This window comes from Silurus meridionalis, chromosome 17, assembly GCF_014805685.1.
Source record: "Silurus meridionalis isolate SWU-2019-XX chromosome 17, ASM1480568v1, whole genome shotgun sequence".
Lineage (NCBI taxonomy): Eukaryota > Metazoa > Chordata > Actinopteri > Siluriformes > Siluridae > Silurus > Silurus meridionalis.
The window spans coordinates 22,788,785-22,804,922 of NC_060900.1; the positions used below are offsets into that span (position 1 = coordinate 22,788,785).

The 16,138-nt window shown below is 36.5% G+C and overlaps 2 protein-coding genes across 10 annotated transcripts in view; one reads left to right on the plus strand and one right to left on the minus strand.

Moving 5' to 3' along the window:
* The first annotated feature begins 528 nt into the window (after positions 1-528).
* Positions 529-4,080, plus strand: endog (endonuclease G). Its single transcript, XM_046871448.1, has 3 exons — positions 529-1,435; positions 2,958-3,067; positions 3,562-4,080. The coding sequence occupies exons 1-3, from the start codon at positions 908-910 to the stop codon at positions 3,839-3,841; spliced, it is 918 nt and encodes a 305-aa protein (XP_046727404.1). The 5' UTR covers positions 529-907; the 3' UTR covers positions 3,842-4,080.
* Positions 4,081-10,491: 6,411 nt separating this feature from the next.
* dab2ipa (DAB2 interacting protein a) overlaps positions 10,492-16,138 on the minus strand; it is a 108,017-nt gene continuing 102,370 nt past the window's right edge. For all 9 annotated transcript variants that reach the window (XM_046871285.1, XM_046871287.1, XM_046871290.1 and 6 more), the window contains 3 exons: positions 13,971-14,173; positions 13,537-13,624; positions 10,492-11,156 (listed from right to left, as the gene is read on the minus strand). In XM_046871285.1, the coding sequence (XP_046727241.1) occupies positions 10,989-11,156; positions 13,537-13,624; positions 13,971-14,173 (459 nt within the window). In that variant the 3' untranslated portion in view covers positions 10,492-10,988. The remainder of the gene's footprint in view (positions 11,157-13,536; positions 13,625-13,970; positions 14,174-16,138) is intronic.

Sequence of the window (16,138 nt, forward strand, 5' to 3'; positions counted from 1 at the left end):
TGGGGAAGATTTTAGACCTATTCTGGGTGAAAGGAAAACTGAACCAACATGACTACTATTTTATAATTCAACACCATGCAAGTCCAGATAACTGTAGATAACTGAAACCAACTTAACCATACAACAAGACAATGACCTGAAACATACGTCCAAGCTCTGAAGACAAGTCCAAGACTGAGATTTATAACATGAAACAGCCAGAAGAATTAAATTAAATTATCTTTGTAAAAAGGTGACAGGCCATAACTGGGGGTTTAATAAGAAGGAAATCAAAGAGTATCCTTTTTTTTATTTTTTTTTATTGAATACAAAAGTCTATAATCAGCAAAGGCAAATATACATTTACAGTGTAGATAAGTATTACAGGCTCAACACAGTATACACAGTATAACTGATAAATTGTTTAGAAAAAATAAAGAAAATAAATAGATAGAAATCTGAAATTATAATTTACATGAACTTAAATAGTGAGTAAAAGAAAAAAAAAGATTTTCTTTTATAAATAAAGATAAATATTAGGGGCAGTATCACAATAAACTAAATGATGTCAATAAATAAAGCAGCTTCATAGCACTCTGACCTTTCATCTTATTAAGGGCTTTGAAAAAAGTAATTTTTGAATATAATAAGTAGTGGGGGGGAATTAAAGAATCTACATTTATGAATGAAATATTTTGCTAATATTACAATGTTATTAAGCAAATCAAAGAGTATCTGTATCACTTTAACGCAGCGATGTGACGTCATAAGCGTGCGCCCAAACTCGACGAGGTGTACCGGCTTAATGTAAGAGTCGCGTGAGGCGAACCGGATAAAACGCGTTTATAGGCGCAATTAAAACAATAAAAACAGTTTTACGGGCAATTTATTTTATTAGGAAATAATCGGCGGTTTGTAAAGGAGAGCGATGCAGCGCTTGTTTTGTTCCAGGTGGATCATCTCAGGTGTGTCCTTGGCGGTCGGTACCGGAATCGGTGTTGCTCTGAGCGGCGCTTCCGACCGCTTTCACGGTGAAAACAACCTGCTCCGAAAAATCCCCGTCATCCCGATACCGAGCGTGAACGCCGCGTCGGAACTTCTCCCGTATCCGCAGGCTCAGCTCACCCCGAGCAAATCCACCGCCGCGGTGAAATACGGCTTCCCGTCTCTGTCACATATCCGATCACGGGAGTCCCATGTCACGTGTTACGACGCGCGGAACAGGACCCCGGCGTGGGTGATCGAGCAGCTCAATGCGGGCACTCTGAGCGGGACATCCGACCGGAAGCTGTGCGACTTTAAGGAGGATGACTCGGTGCATGTTTACCACCGAGCGACAAACAGCGACTACAGGGGGAGCGGATTCGACAGGGGTCACCTGGCCGCCGCAGCCAATCATAAATGGAGCCAGAAAGCCATGGATGACACCTTCTACCTCAGCAACGTAGCACCACAGGTCCTGCCTTATCCATGAACTGACTAGAGCATTAGAAACCATCTCTGTCCTGGACTGTAGCATGTCCTGTCTCTCTTTTGGGGTGTCCTGTCTCTGATCCTTACACACCTCACTGCCAAATTAGTCTTTCTGGGTGAACACTAACATATGAATTAGAGGTCGACCGATAGTGGATTAGCTAGATTGATAATCGATTAATCAACATATATATATATATATATATATATATATATATATATATATATATAAATTTTAAAGGGTGCTAGAAAAAAATTATAACAGTCTAACATACTGAATCATACGAATGTGTTAAATGAAATAAATATATAAATTCTATTAATAAATATTGAATAAAATGACGCACGCATTCAAACTGAAACAAAAAGTAACAATGCAAATAAATGAAAACAGTTACATCCAAATTGCATAATAAAAAAAGACATCAAATAAACTGCACATCAGTGATTCGCCTCTAGAGGCCGCTCTCCTACTGACCAACCCAGAAAAACTATTGGTATGGATATTTTTTTTCTGATAGTTCCAGCAATCGACTATCGGTGCCAATTAATTGGCAAAACTGATGAATTGGTCGACCTGTAATATGAATGACTGTGATACTCCTGGACCACAGGTGAGATCCTCTGCACTGAGGCAGCTCTGATTCTGTGTAATTTGTTCATGCTCACACACACTCCTGCTCAGATGGATGATAATTAACTCTGAATCTAAAGAATATATATATATATATTTATATATATATATATATATATATATATATATATATATATATATATATATATATATATATATATATATATATATATAGTAGTTTTGGTGGATGTGAGACCCAGACCAGCCTTTTCAAAAGGACCAATGTTCTTAAGACTCCTTGTGGTGTTAAAAACCACAACAGCTGAGAGTAAGTAAATAGCAAAAACACACAAGTCCAAATTTGGCATTTTTAGCTCTAAGAGTAGAACTTATGTAAGTCGTCTGGACTGCAGCTAATTTAATCAAATTTCACTGTACAAAAAGACAGTGACCCAAAGCAGATGTCCCAGCTCTGTTAGCATTACTTAGAGAGCAGATAGTCAGGTGGCATGTTATCTATCATGGAATGGCCTGCCCAATCACCCCATCAAAATCCTGTTGAACAGCTCTGGGATGAACTGGATCACAAGGTCAGAAAGAAATCTTGTGGATGAACTTCAGACTGAAATAAAACCTTTGAGATGCAGTATGTTTTATACCTTGTAGTGTCAAGAATACAAACAATTCCAAATCCCACATACCGATTTTTATTCCATGCATTTTTTGAAACGTTTGTCAACCTGGATATTGCTCACAATCCTGCTTGACTGTTTATTTTTTATAATTGTTTCAGAAAATGAAAGCATCATTGTTGTATGGTATTTTGCTCAGCCTTTGTTTATGCGCACGTGTAATGATGGGAAATTAGAAGTTGAAGTGAGAGACGTTTTATAGAACAGGTTTTCATGATTGTCTTCCTTTCTCTAAACAGAATCCACACCTAAACCAGAACGCATGGAACAATTTGGAGAAGTACTGCCGCTCTCTCACGAAGCACTACGAGAACGTGTATGTGTGTTCGGGGCCGCTTTATTTGCCCAGGTACGTGCAAAAAACCTCAACACATCATCATCACTGCTTTTAGTAGTTTAAGGAGCAAAAACAAAAATCAAACTGTTCTTTATTTCTACATAAACTATATTACCAACATTTTGTGGACACCTAAGATAAGAATCATATAATTGCTTTTTAATATCCAGTTCATATTTAGACACAATTTGCTCTTATACCAACCTCCAATCTCCTGGGAAGATGTTCCACTACATTCTGGAGTGAGGTTGTGAAGATCTTTGCAGCCATAATGTTGTTAGTAAAGTCATGTACTAAAGTAGGTGAGATGAGGAGGCCTGGGTGCAGTTCCAATTTATCTCAATGGTTTTCAGTAGGGTTGAGATCAGAGCTCTACATAAGGCCACTCAAGATCTTCCATGTAAAACATATCTTCATGGAGTTCACTTTGTTAAAGCTCTATAGCAGGACCTTCAAGATACAATGCTGTTTCATTAATCCAGACTTTGGCTGGCTTTTTTTTGCAGGCAGGAGCTTGATGGAAAGATGTATGTGAAGTATCAGGTGATCGGGAAGAACCATGTGGCAGTCCCCACACACTTCTTTAAGGTTGTGATTCTGGAGAAGAAGCATGGCGAGGTGGAGCTGCGACCGTACGTGATGCCTAACGCACCTGTCGATGAGAAGATCCCGCTCGAACGATTCCTGGTGCCCATCGAGAGCATAGAGAGAGCCTCGGGTCTTCTGTTTGTTCCTAACATCCTTAAGAGGACCAACAACCTGCAGGCCATTAGTGCCAAGGCGTGATCATCTCTACACACACGTACACACACATATGGTACATTTGCTGTTAAGCAATTATATAATGAATTATGAAAATTTATGATGTTGCTACAAAATTATGGATTAATCACTGACTACTACAGAAAAAAACTGCAGCTACTGTATCAGGATTTGAAGCATAAACATCAAAGATTCATATATTACTTTTTATCTGTAAAACTGTCAATTGTAAAGAATGTTTTAATAAAAATATTTTAACAGCTTGTGTGTTAGTTCTCTAAAAAGCCAAAATATGCCTACTTAAAAAACAAGTATGCACACTCAAAAATTAAGTATGAATAGTATGCATACTCAAAAATTAAGTATGAATAGTATGCATACTCAAAAATTAAGTATGAATCGTATGCATACTTAAAAATTAAGTATGAATAGTATGCATACTCAAAAATGATGTGCTTCTTTAGTTTTTGAGTTTGCATATTTATTTTTGTAGAATGCCCACTTTTAAATAAAATAGATATTCCGAATTTAGTTTGTCTCAGTTGCTTTGCAGCGTTTCTTTGATCAGTAATGAAATTCTCAATTAAACTACTTCTTCAGCCTCCAAATAATGTACCAGGCATAACATTTTAACATTATAACATTATGACTGGTGAAGTGAGTAACACTGATTATCTCTTCATCATGGCACCTGTTAGTGGGTGGGATATTATCAGGCAGCAAGTGAACATTTTGTCCTCAAAGTTGACGTGTTAAAAGCAGGAAAAATGGGTGAGCATAAGGATCTGAGTTTGACAAGGGCTAAATTGTGATGTCTAGACGACCGGGTCAGAGCATCTCCAGAACTGCAGCTCTTGTGGGATGTTCCTGGTCTGCAGTGTTTAGTATCTATCAAAAGTGCTCCAAGAAGGGAAGGTGGTGAACCAGCGACAGGGTCATGGGCGGCTGAGGCTCCTTAATGCACGTGGAGATTGAAGGCTGGATGTGTGGTCCGATCCAACAGACGAGCTCCTGTAGCTCAAACTGCTGAAGAAGGTAATGCTGTTGATGCTCGACGTGTCAGAACTGTTTTGACAGCAAAAGGGGGACCAACAGAATATTAGGCAGGTGGTATGCCTGAAATTATATATATATATATATATATATATATATATATATATATATATATATATATATATATATATATATATCGACTTACGACCTATGCAACTTACGACCATTCGACTTTACGACCACAAGCCGCGGACAGTGCGTACCAGCTTCCGGCAGCACTACTATCTCTCTCTCTCTCTCTCTCTCTCTCTCTCTCTCTCTCTCTCTCTCTAAATGCATACAATGCATAATAAAAAACAAGTACACACTTTTTTGTAAGTATGCAAAGTATTCATAATTCTTTTCTTAGTATGCAAACTTTTTTGTGTAAATGCGTTAATTAATGCATAATTATTTAACGCATAATTAAATGAAATGAATATATTGCTATTTTTGCTTCTTTTGAGTAGAGAAAGCTGTACTGTGTGAACCAGTTACTACTCTTCACTACTCCGTCCTACTCTCTGTATTGTTGAATCTGACGAGTGTCTGGGATGTGTGTGTATACAGTTTGTGTGTGCGTGTGTGTACAGTGTGTGTGTGTATGTGTGCGTGTTGTGTATCAAATTTTTTATTTATTCAGAGTGCATATTCCCCATCCTTGTGTGCAGTGTTATTGTGTAGTGTGCATATTTATTCTGCAATTCTTGACTTTGAAGTTGGTTAAAGCGATCCTGCAGATAATTCGGTCATATTTACACATATTTCACATGCACTCTACTTCTGAATATTTATAGCATGCATATTTATTTGTGTCTCTGATTGTGTGCTCATTTGATTAATAATAAAAACTGCATACTAATTTTTTGTTCAGTATTCAGTATTTTTTACAGGTAGGCATACTTCATTTTGGATGTTTAATTTTTTTCATTTGTTTATTTGTTTAATTATTTTGTTCATGAATACATTTTTTGTATTTCTGAAACCCAAGGACTCTTAACACTGTATATATCACCACATAGTAATACATACATAATAAATAAACAGTTGTTGTGTTCATCACTAACATTGTATTAACATTGTTGAAACAGAAAGTTAAAACTGCTGAAGTGATGCTGGAAGATCATGCAGGTGAAGGTCATGCAGGTGAATGTTCTGCATGGTGGATTAATTAAAGGCTGAAATTGACGTTACTCCTTTCTCGTCTTTCTTGTTGATTAATTTCCAACTTTTGACTGAAACCTTACAAACACAAATAAATGAAGGATAATCATCCTGAAACCTGGTGAAATGACTGGTGGATTAGAACAGCAAGATAAATATTCAAATCATTTAAATCACTTTTACATGATGGGAAATCAATAAAGCGACACATATACCACCACAACATCACTTCCTCTCATGCTTACCCATGCTGACCTCTGTCTCTTACTGACCTGCATCAAAACTGAGGAGAAGCCTGCTGGATTCTGCATGCCAGATTACTGTGTAGAGTTTTGTGGATTCTGGTAAATATGTGAGAATATCAAAATACAAATTTAACCAAGGCAATGTCTAAAAAACAGATGCGCTATTAAAGAACAAGATGCACAATATGAATACTCAAAAATCCAGTATGCATGCTTAAAAATAAGTATGCACAGTATGCAAAATCTAAAATTGTAGCTCAGGGAAGTGATAACTCAGTAGTTAAGATGATGGGTCCTCTGCTCGAAAGGTCATGACCTCAAATACCAGCACCACCAAGTTGCCATTGTTGGGCCCCAAAGAAAGGCCCTTAACCCTTAAGTGCTTGGTTGTATAGATAAGATAATTGTAAGGTGCTCTGAATAGAGGGGTGTTTGTCAAATGCCGCAAATGTAAATGTACTATATGGAAAGGGGTAGCTCAGTTATAAAGACGTTGTTCTTCTGATCAGAAGGTTGTGAGTTTAAATAACTAACCCCATAGCTGCTCAGGTGTATGAAATAAAAATAGAAGTTTCTCTAAATAAGGAGGCATCTGCTAAATGCCAGAAATGGAGTTATAATGTAAAAAATATCAAGTATGCATACTAAAAAAAGTATGCACACTCAAACATTAAGTATGCATACTTAAAAAAAAAATATGCATAGTATGCATCTTATAAATTGAGTATGCATACTTATTATCTAAGTATACACACTGAACAGTCCTGCTCTCTCTATCCTGCTCACCAGGCTGTTCTCAAACACTCAATTCACTTTACAGTGATGACAACATGAAATATAATTATAATCTTATATCATTATAATTCCTTTAATGCCTTTATTTTAATAAGTATGCATACTCAAAATCTGGTATGCAAATATGTGTATCTATTTTTTATTATTATGCATTTTTTGAGATGCATACTTTTAGAGAATTCATATTTTAATCAAATAGAAATATTGCTATTGCAGCTTCCTTTGAGTAAACAGCTTTACTGTGTGAACCTCAATTCAGTCCTCTGTCCTGCTCATGGTGTGTGTTTTTGCTGAGTTTGCGCAGTTGAAATAAAATATGCATATTTATAAAATACACTCCATAAAAATAAATATCAAAACAAACATGTACAGTTTGCATGCTCAAACACTGAACATGCACACCAAACATAAGCATGAATAATTAATATAATTATAAATGCTTTTAGAATATGTATATATTAATTTACATAGAACAGTATAAAGTTCTGGGTAATCTGATATTTCGTCATGATCCCGTTGTTGTTGAATCTGTGTGTGTGTGTGTGTGTGTGTGTGTGTGTGTGTGTGTGTGTGTGTGTGTGTGTGTGTGTGTGTGTGTGTGTGTTTACTTTGCACGCTTACTTTATAATTATGTGCACACATTGTATAATATCCATAATAATTTTTTTAGCATGCATACTAATTTACTAGACATTTACTAGCCTTGCAAAAGACCCTGAAATTGCTTGCATTACATACTTTCAAGCATCCTTCTCTCCATGTACATTTTGAAATACTTATTTTGAGTACTTCTTGTATTAATTTCTACATTAAATATTGATTATTTGGCTTAATTTATATATATATATATATATATATATATATATATATATATATATATATATATATATAGTAGTGCATGTTTTCATCTAGTAGTGCATTGTAAATGTGCTTTACAATGCATCAAACACAAATGTTTCAATGCGCACTGGCTTTTGTTTACATGCACATTTTTAATAGTATCCCTACATGTTTATATCTACAGAGTATAATTATATGTGTAACAGTGAGTGACTTACATTTATTTAAATATCCATACATATATTATTTATTTATGCATTTCTATAATTTATTTAAATATTCTTTATGCATATATTCTATTGGATTTATTCATTTTTTCTTAAATGCATACATTTGTATAATTTAGATATTTCATTTATAAATTCACACAAACACACACATTTGCTTCATTTTAGATATATTTTGGAGTGTGCTTGTGGAGATTTGTGCTTATTTCAGTCCTGATGTTGTGTAAGGAGGCCTGGCATGCAGTCAACATTCCAGTTCATTCCTGAAGTGTTCCCACTCAAGATCTTCCACTCCAACTCATGTACACCATATCTTCATGGATCTGGTTTTGTGAATGGGGTTATTAACATGCTGAAACAGGTTTGAGTTTCTGATTTCAAACAAAACGAACAACCACATATGGCTGGAAAAGTCAGGTGTTCCAATCCTATATCCCTATATTATACATGTGAGTACACCTGGTTACATCCTTATTTAACAGCACACACCACTATTTAATTCCTTATTCAAATACTTTTTCAGTTGCAATAAAAAAATGGCACAGGCAGAACTTTGAAATAGCTAAATAAACTTTAATAATTCTAGTGGCAATTGTACATGAATTGCACTGAACATTCTCTTTAACACAAACGATTCTCCATATACTAGTATGTTTTATTTGTTTTTTTTTTTCCTCTTGATGTATTTACATGGAGCAAATTTGACTCTTTATAACATACATATAAAAAGCTTTGTGAGATGTTATGGGGGGGAAAAAAATGAATTTTTTTTTCGCATGCCAGAAAATAGACAAAGTGTCAATATGGCCTGCTTTACCTTGTAGAAGAAGATGCCGTGCACAAGGTGGCAGAACAGGATCACTGAAATACATTATAGTGTTTGTATATGTGTGTGTGTGTAGTACTATTGCCTTCAACAGAGAACTAGGACAGAGGAAGCTTATGTGCAATGCTCTTTATATATATTATATTATATTATTTTATAATATATTATATAACACAATTTCTTATCTCTGTAAACAAAATATTCAAGTATTAGGCTTAGAAGTTGGGCGAGAAACACGGACGTTTTCTGTAACAGAAGGGGAAACATTAAGACCACTTATCAGAGCAGTGAGAGTCCTGCAATACTGACAGTCCATGGTGTTTTGTGAATCTCAGCTTCCTGACATCCATCATTTTATTCACTCACATCTCAATAAAATCACATTTATAATGATCTGGGGTTGGTCACTGAGTGCACACTAAAATAAATAGAAAATATGACCCTGGAGATAAATAAAAAATCATAAATTAAAACAATTCATCCGTAATTAAAACAAATGAATCCCTAAAAGCTGTGGGAATCCAAACCACAATTCATGTGATTCTTTTTTTGTTTGTATGTTTGTTTCCACTTTGTTCATTTTTCTCCCACAAACAGACACAAATACGTAAATACCAGTACAAAACCATTAGAACTCCCAGTTCATTCTGGCTAAAACCTTAACACAGTCAAACTCTGTATGTGTTCTGCATTCAAACACCTGTGAGAACTGGGGGTCCATAAGACTGGAAGAACACAAGCCTAACCTGAGAGGGAAGGGGACAAAAGATATGCACAGCCTTCTTGATTTCCTCACTCACATTCAACACTACACGTTTTCTTCACGTGTCTCTGGTACAGGATGTTGTGTTTGTTGCTTTTTATTGATTTTCTTTTTTGGTTAAGGAAGGTATCCTCTACTGCTACAAAGTGCATAATGGTTCAACAGCAATGCATTAAATCCAGGACAAATGATTTCTGCGTTCCCCCTACACAAGAACAACATGGCTAAGTGTTTTTTTTTTGTTGTTGTTGTTTGTTTGTTTTTTGTTACTTTTCTCTATCCACGCCACAGCACATCCGCAGCTCGGGATTAGAGTCATGATTACAGAACGTGTGAGCAGAAGTTTTTCAGAGCTCTCCTGTTCTCAGGAGCCACACCTGAATTTACAGCCGAAGCTTTAACACGCCTTGATGCAGAAATGAGGAATTTAACACAGGAACTGAAACCTGGAATATACACTGTACAAAATATCCCTCTTGCTCTGCATTAAAAAAAAAAAAAATCATAGTGGACATTTTATATACACCGACAATACAAACCAATTAGAATTAAACTATGTACAAAAATAAGGGAAAAAATGTTTAAATCTCTTCTTACTATATAAAAAAAGATTTCGTGCTACTGCTTTAAATCATGCAAAAAACACAACAAAAAATTAAGTAAAAAAAAATTATAACCATGTACATTATATATATATATATATATATATATATATATATATATATATATATATATATATATATATATATATATATATATATATATATATATATATAAACCATTTGGCCTTCCAGAAATCATATAAATCAAAAACACTTAAATAAAGTGCTTTACCAAATAATAATAAAATAATAAAAATAATAAAAATAATAACAATATACATTTGTATTATTAGCGTGCTTCTAGCAAACTTTCAAATTCAAGAGCACAACCACCAGGCTCCAGTCATCCAGTTTGTCATTTGCTTGTTCATAAAAACATAGGCAAGTGAACGAGTGTACAACAGACGTTATGTCTACTACAAAAGCCGATCTGATCGCTAGGTTTCACACACCTGCTTGTTTTGTACTACTAACACCTGTAAAACAGACTAAACCTTGTCCTTCACACATTTCATTTGAACTCTACAGGCCAAACACCTCCTGCCTTTACATTTAGGAGCAAGTGTTGTAGTCCATAGAGTCCCGAATATTTTGTCGACTGTTTGTTTATATTTTCTTCATGTTTACCCGTAGCCCTTGTACCCGACAGGGTTTTTTTTCTCCTTTGTGTTCGTTTGTTAGCAGTTGCTGCTGTTGCGGAACTCGCCGTTCTCTGTGATCTGCAGTTTGCTGGGGTTGGTGGGGGAGATGCCGTTGCGAGTCTGCATGCTGTAGCGTTCCTTCAGCTGAGACAGAGCGCTCATCAAACGAGCGTTCGCAGCATCCAGGGATGTGATTCGCTTCTCCTACAGACACACAGACAAAAGGGAGATTGAAGAAGGGAACAGCTGAAGAAGGTGTACAGGTGCAATGGTTATATCAATGAGAAGGCAAATGTCAAGTGACACAGAATACCATCTGCTAATCCCAAACAATGTGTTCATCTCATCAGGTAACAGGTCTCTCCTGGGTGCTAAAGATCACTTTCCTAAGCTCATTCTTATGCACATGTTTGGATTTTCTATACAAAAAAGATCCAGAAATAACTCTCATACACTATATGGACACCCGACACCTAGATGTTCCACTCGATTTTGGAGTGTGCTTGTGGTTCAATCATTCACAAGGGTGTTAGGTGGTTGTTAGTACTGACATGGCGTGAGCAGGCCTGGAGTGCAGTCAGCATTCCAATTCATCCCAGTGGTGTTCACTTCTCAAGATCTTCAACTCCAACCCAAAGTACCTTCATAGAGCTGGCTTTGTAAACAGGGGCAATGTAATGGTGGAACAGGTTTGAGTCTTCTAGTTCAAGTGAAGGGAATTATTAATTCTAGTGCATCCTATACAAGTGGTTGCCTTCAATTTGGTGGCAACAGCTTTAGAAAGTTTAAGAAAGCTGTCAGGTGTCCCAATACATTGGTCCAAATGGTCTATATTTAGAATTTAAGGAAGGCATCATCATTTTTTGCCATAGGACAGAAGTCTTTGTGCACTCAATCCCCTTTTTTTTTGTCTTGTCAGTCTTATCGTCACAAGGGAAAAAGAGAGAGTGGCTAGTGAGGGAACAAGTGGTAGCTGTTACTAGGAAAAACCATCGCAAGAGAGAACTTGTGTGAGAGAGTGTGAGATGTTCCACAGCATTATACGACTATCAATAAATAATTAGTTAAAAAAAAGGGGGAAAATGGTAATCACTGGCCAGTGTTTTGGGTGCTAAAAATCATATTAGGGCATGTTGTAATGGGAAAATAATCAACTTTAGATTAACTAATTATTTTCTGTAACATGGTTTATTCCGTACAAATTACATACATATATACATTATATATTGTACTTACGCTACACATAAACATGGGGTTTTAACAGCGCTTTTTAAGGACTGTGATTGAGAAAATATATCATGATTAGTAGATTATATGACAAATTGACAAATGTAGATAAACATATAAATAAAAGTACAGCAAATAAAAAAGATCGTTATGGGGCAGTGAACATGTATTGCAGTATTTCAGTATACCATACTAAAAGCTTTGATATGAGTAATTAAATAAAACAGTAACAATAAACTGAAAGAACGTAATCAGAGCTTTCTAAGCTCATTAGTATGCATATGTTCTAAACAAATTGCATTTTGACACTGAAGGAATCAAAAATAGGTCCACGCCTAGCCAACAGATGCTCTCATGGCTCACATTAGCAACAACATTTAGCAATAATCATAAGTGATTATAAGCATTCACATGCATGAGTACAATTACAGAAATCCATTAAAAGCTGGAAGTATAATAAACCTCGCAGACTCTGTGGCTGTGACTTGCTTGTGTCATCTTTTCCTAAGGCTCATAAAGGGAGCTGCTTTTTTCCTTGGAGCCATTTTCGGATGACCACCAGGGGGTGCTGCTGTCATACAAAAGTGATTTCTTAGCAGCCATTAAAGTGCTTGTACTTGCGGCGTTCCACTGAACTGAGAGCTCAGGGAGAAGGAAATGTTTCCATCTCAGATCTGTGAAGAGTTTTTCCAAAGTAAACATCACAGTCAAAATGGCGTGTGCGCATGCGTGTGTATAAGTGTGGTGAACACTAATCAGTACTCATTTCGGATGATCTTGTCATGATTTATAACATGGTTTGCAGTTTCGCAACTGCAGTCAGCAATCATCCTGCAAGAAGAGCAAAACATTTTCCATGGAGCATGTAGCTTTAGCTTAGCTACTTAAACAAGCACCATGATTATGCATTTGGTTTGGCGAAGCTATGAGTTAATTTAGGTCTAATCCAATATAATTCAGTGCCAATATGTTCAAGTTCCACTACTCCACCTACATCATTCAGTTCAGGTCTTCAATATGATTCAGTTTTTTGTAAATAAATCTTGGCTAAAGGTGCTTTTATTAATCACATGTACATTATAGCACAGTGAAATATATCCACTTCACATATCCCAGTGATGTTGGGAAGCTGAGGACAAAGCACAGGGTCTATGATACAGAGCTCCAGGAGCACAGAGGGTTAAAGTCTTTGCTCAAGCTGGTGATACTGGGGCTTAAACCCCCAGCCTTTCGATCAGTAACCAAAAGCCTTAACCACTGAGCTGCCACTTCCATTCTCTCAGGGTTGCAAAAGGACAGAACATTTCTGATAAATTTCCCAAAACTTTTTATGGAAACTTCATCTGAATGTGCTCACCTGTGCTTCAATGATCTTCTGTTTGGAGTCAACGATGGCCTGCATATCTGCATGGTCTTTTTTCAGCTCCTCCTCGACCGACATTAACCTGCAATCCAAAAACCCAAAAGAAGAAAAAGTTAAATAAATCCAACATCTCGTTATCTGATCAAACTTTAATAAGTTGAGCCTTAGACATGCTGGTCGACATGAATAGAAAAATTCTCATACAGAAAAGATTCGAGGCCCTGAGCGAACTCAAGGACGTAACTATAATGAGATCTTTTGAGAAATGTGTGCCTTGTGTCTAACTTATCACAAAATGGAAAAAAAAAAAAAATGGACATCATCCTAGAAGCTATAAGAGGTTATCTGGCGTGGCTCGAGTAGTCACTGTGACTGTGAGTCTTCACAAATCACAGGACTGTCAGATCTCCGTGTTCCTCTGTGTTCACCTGGTGATGATGCTTTTCATCTGCAGTTCTTTGTCCTCCTGCTGCCTGCGCAGTCGCTCCTCAGCGTCCTCCAGCCGAGCCTGATACTCCAGCAGCATCTTTTGCGTTTGATCATCCTGGGCCTGCAGACGTGACTCGTACTCCTCGAGTTTCTTCAGGGCCAGCCGGAGACGCTCCTGCAGCATGCTGATCTCATGCTGATACTGGAAGAAATGGGAGAAAGAGAACGGATATGGATTTTTTTTATTGTTGTCAGATTCTTAAATGTAATCTCAAAAAGAAAGAAGTTCTTTATTTCAGACAGAGGAATACTTATTGCTGATATCAACTGCACACAGAAGCTTGAGTTTCTAATCGTTTCAGTAAACAGACGTGACAGCTATTGCTCAGGGAAGCTCTCAACTATAAAATTTGATAAAAGAGGTTGATGGAGAGCAAAGAAAAAAAAAAAACACTGAAAGGACAAACAGCATGAAAAGCATTTGGTAAGGAGGCTTTATTTAATATTTATAGAGGGAGTCTCTAGTGTCAGTGTTGCTTTTCTGCCACCGGAAAGTCTTTAGGAGAGAAGGTTTGTGCTTTGCGGTTTTTCTGTAATATGATAAGCTGTGTGTTCGTTCCTTCGTTCCGTCCATCCTACCTACACCAGTTACTCATAATCTGAGTATTTTCCCATAACAACATGCCCTAATATGATTTTTCCTCTCATACACAAACAGCACATTGGCCAGTGGTTAGTATTTCTCATTTATTAATGTATAGTTGTTTTCAATTAAAAAAAAAAAAAATTTAATTCAACATTGTAGAACATCTCAGATACAAGTTCCTTCTTGGAATGGTTTTCCCTTATAAAAGCTGTGTATCTATGGTAGTGGAGGTGGTAGCTTATTGGTTAAGGCATTGGACTTTGAATCTGAAGGTCATGAGTTCTAATCCCAGCCAAACCAAGCTACTAAGCTCAGTTGTATGAATGAGCTCTCTCTCTTTCTCTCTCTCTCTCTATATATATATCTATATATCTATAACATAATATTTAACAGGCCACAATCAAATTGAATCTTTTTCTGTATGCAGTTTGACAGTAAATTAATTCCTACTTGAATGGAATTAGTTCATAAATATGCTCTGTCTATGCAAGTTCTGGCTTCCAAACACTTTCAAAGATGGAATTGTGTTCTGGTCATAGCACTCGGTTTGAAAATTCATCTTCATTAAATTCAAGTAATAAATTAAAGATTCATTTTGCATAGTTCTACAGAACCGTTACACCAGGCCGAACAGAAACAGATAGAGAGAGAGAGAGAGAGAGAGAGAGAGAGAGAGAGAGAGAGAGAGAGAGAGAGAGAAAACGAACATAAAAAATGAACATAAGCTAAAGACTGTTTCCATCACCCTTCTGAGCAAGGCCAGGAGAAAATAACCAGCTACGATGAAAATAACCCATCAGCCCTCTTTCACTGTATTCATGCATCAAGGTCACTCACTTCTAACATTCTTTTTAAAAATTCATTGCAAAAAAATAGAAATTTTTCAGAGCGAAAGACCCGATTAGTAGGTACACTATTCAGGTCTACCTACTAAACCGGGTCTGTTTTAAATGATCAGGAAACTCCTTCATCCTTTATACATTGTAGAGCTCAAACTCAAATTTGCATCGGTCTCTGTGAAATTAGCTAGTGCCTTCCAGAGAAGAGCTAATAATATCAGCATCAGGAGACAACTGGACCCTGTAGGTGTTGAGTGTTCACACAACAAAATAACCCCTACTGTAAGTCATTAGCACCTCCAGGTACCTACAGTACCTTCTTAATCCTTTACCATACGTTCACACTGGCAGGTGAGGAAGAGCAGATGGCCATTCATTTGCCTGGTGTGTGACATAGAGCTGAGATATCAGCGACAGTTAAAAAATAGAGACTAGGTCAGAGAGTTATGTAAATAAATTTAGCTTGGAAAGAAGGAAGGAAGTAACAGAGGTGCATGATGCATCAGGTGAGTATATGTAGTTAGAGTTAGCTAGTTAGAGTTTGTTTGCCAAAACCTAGCATACAAAACATGCAAATGAAACAAACCAAATAAATGAACATGAACAATTTAAATTGTGTGATAAACGTTAAACTAATAGCATTTCCCATCAGAACTACAAACAAATGCTGGGCAAAACAAAA

What these genes read in the sequence shown, in the direction of transcription:
- endog (XM_046871448.1), top strand. Translation starts at nt 908, where the DNA reads ATGCAGCGCTTGTTTTGTTCCAGGTGGATCATCTCAGGTGTGTCCTTG. An exon ending in TCAGCAACGTAGCACCACAG is followed by an intron (nt 1,436 to 2,957) that starts GTCCTGCCTTAT and finishes TTCTCTAAACAG; the next exon opens with AATCCACACCTAAACCAGAA. An exon ending in GGGCCGCTTTATTTGCCCAG is followed by an intron (nt 3,068 to 3,561) that starts GTACGTGCAAAA and finishes TTTTTTTTGCAG; the next exon opens with GCAGGAGCTTGATGGAAAGA.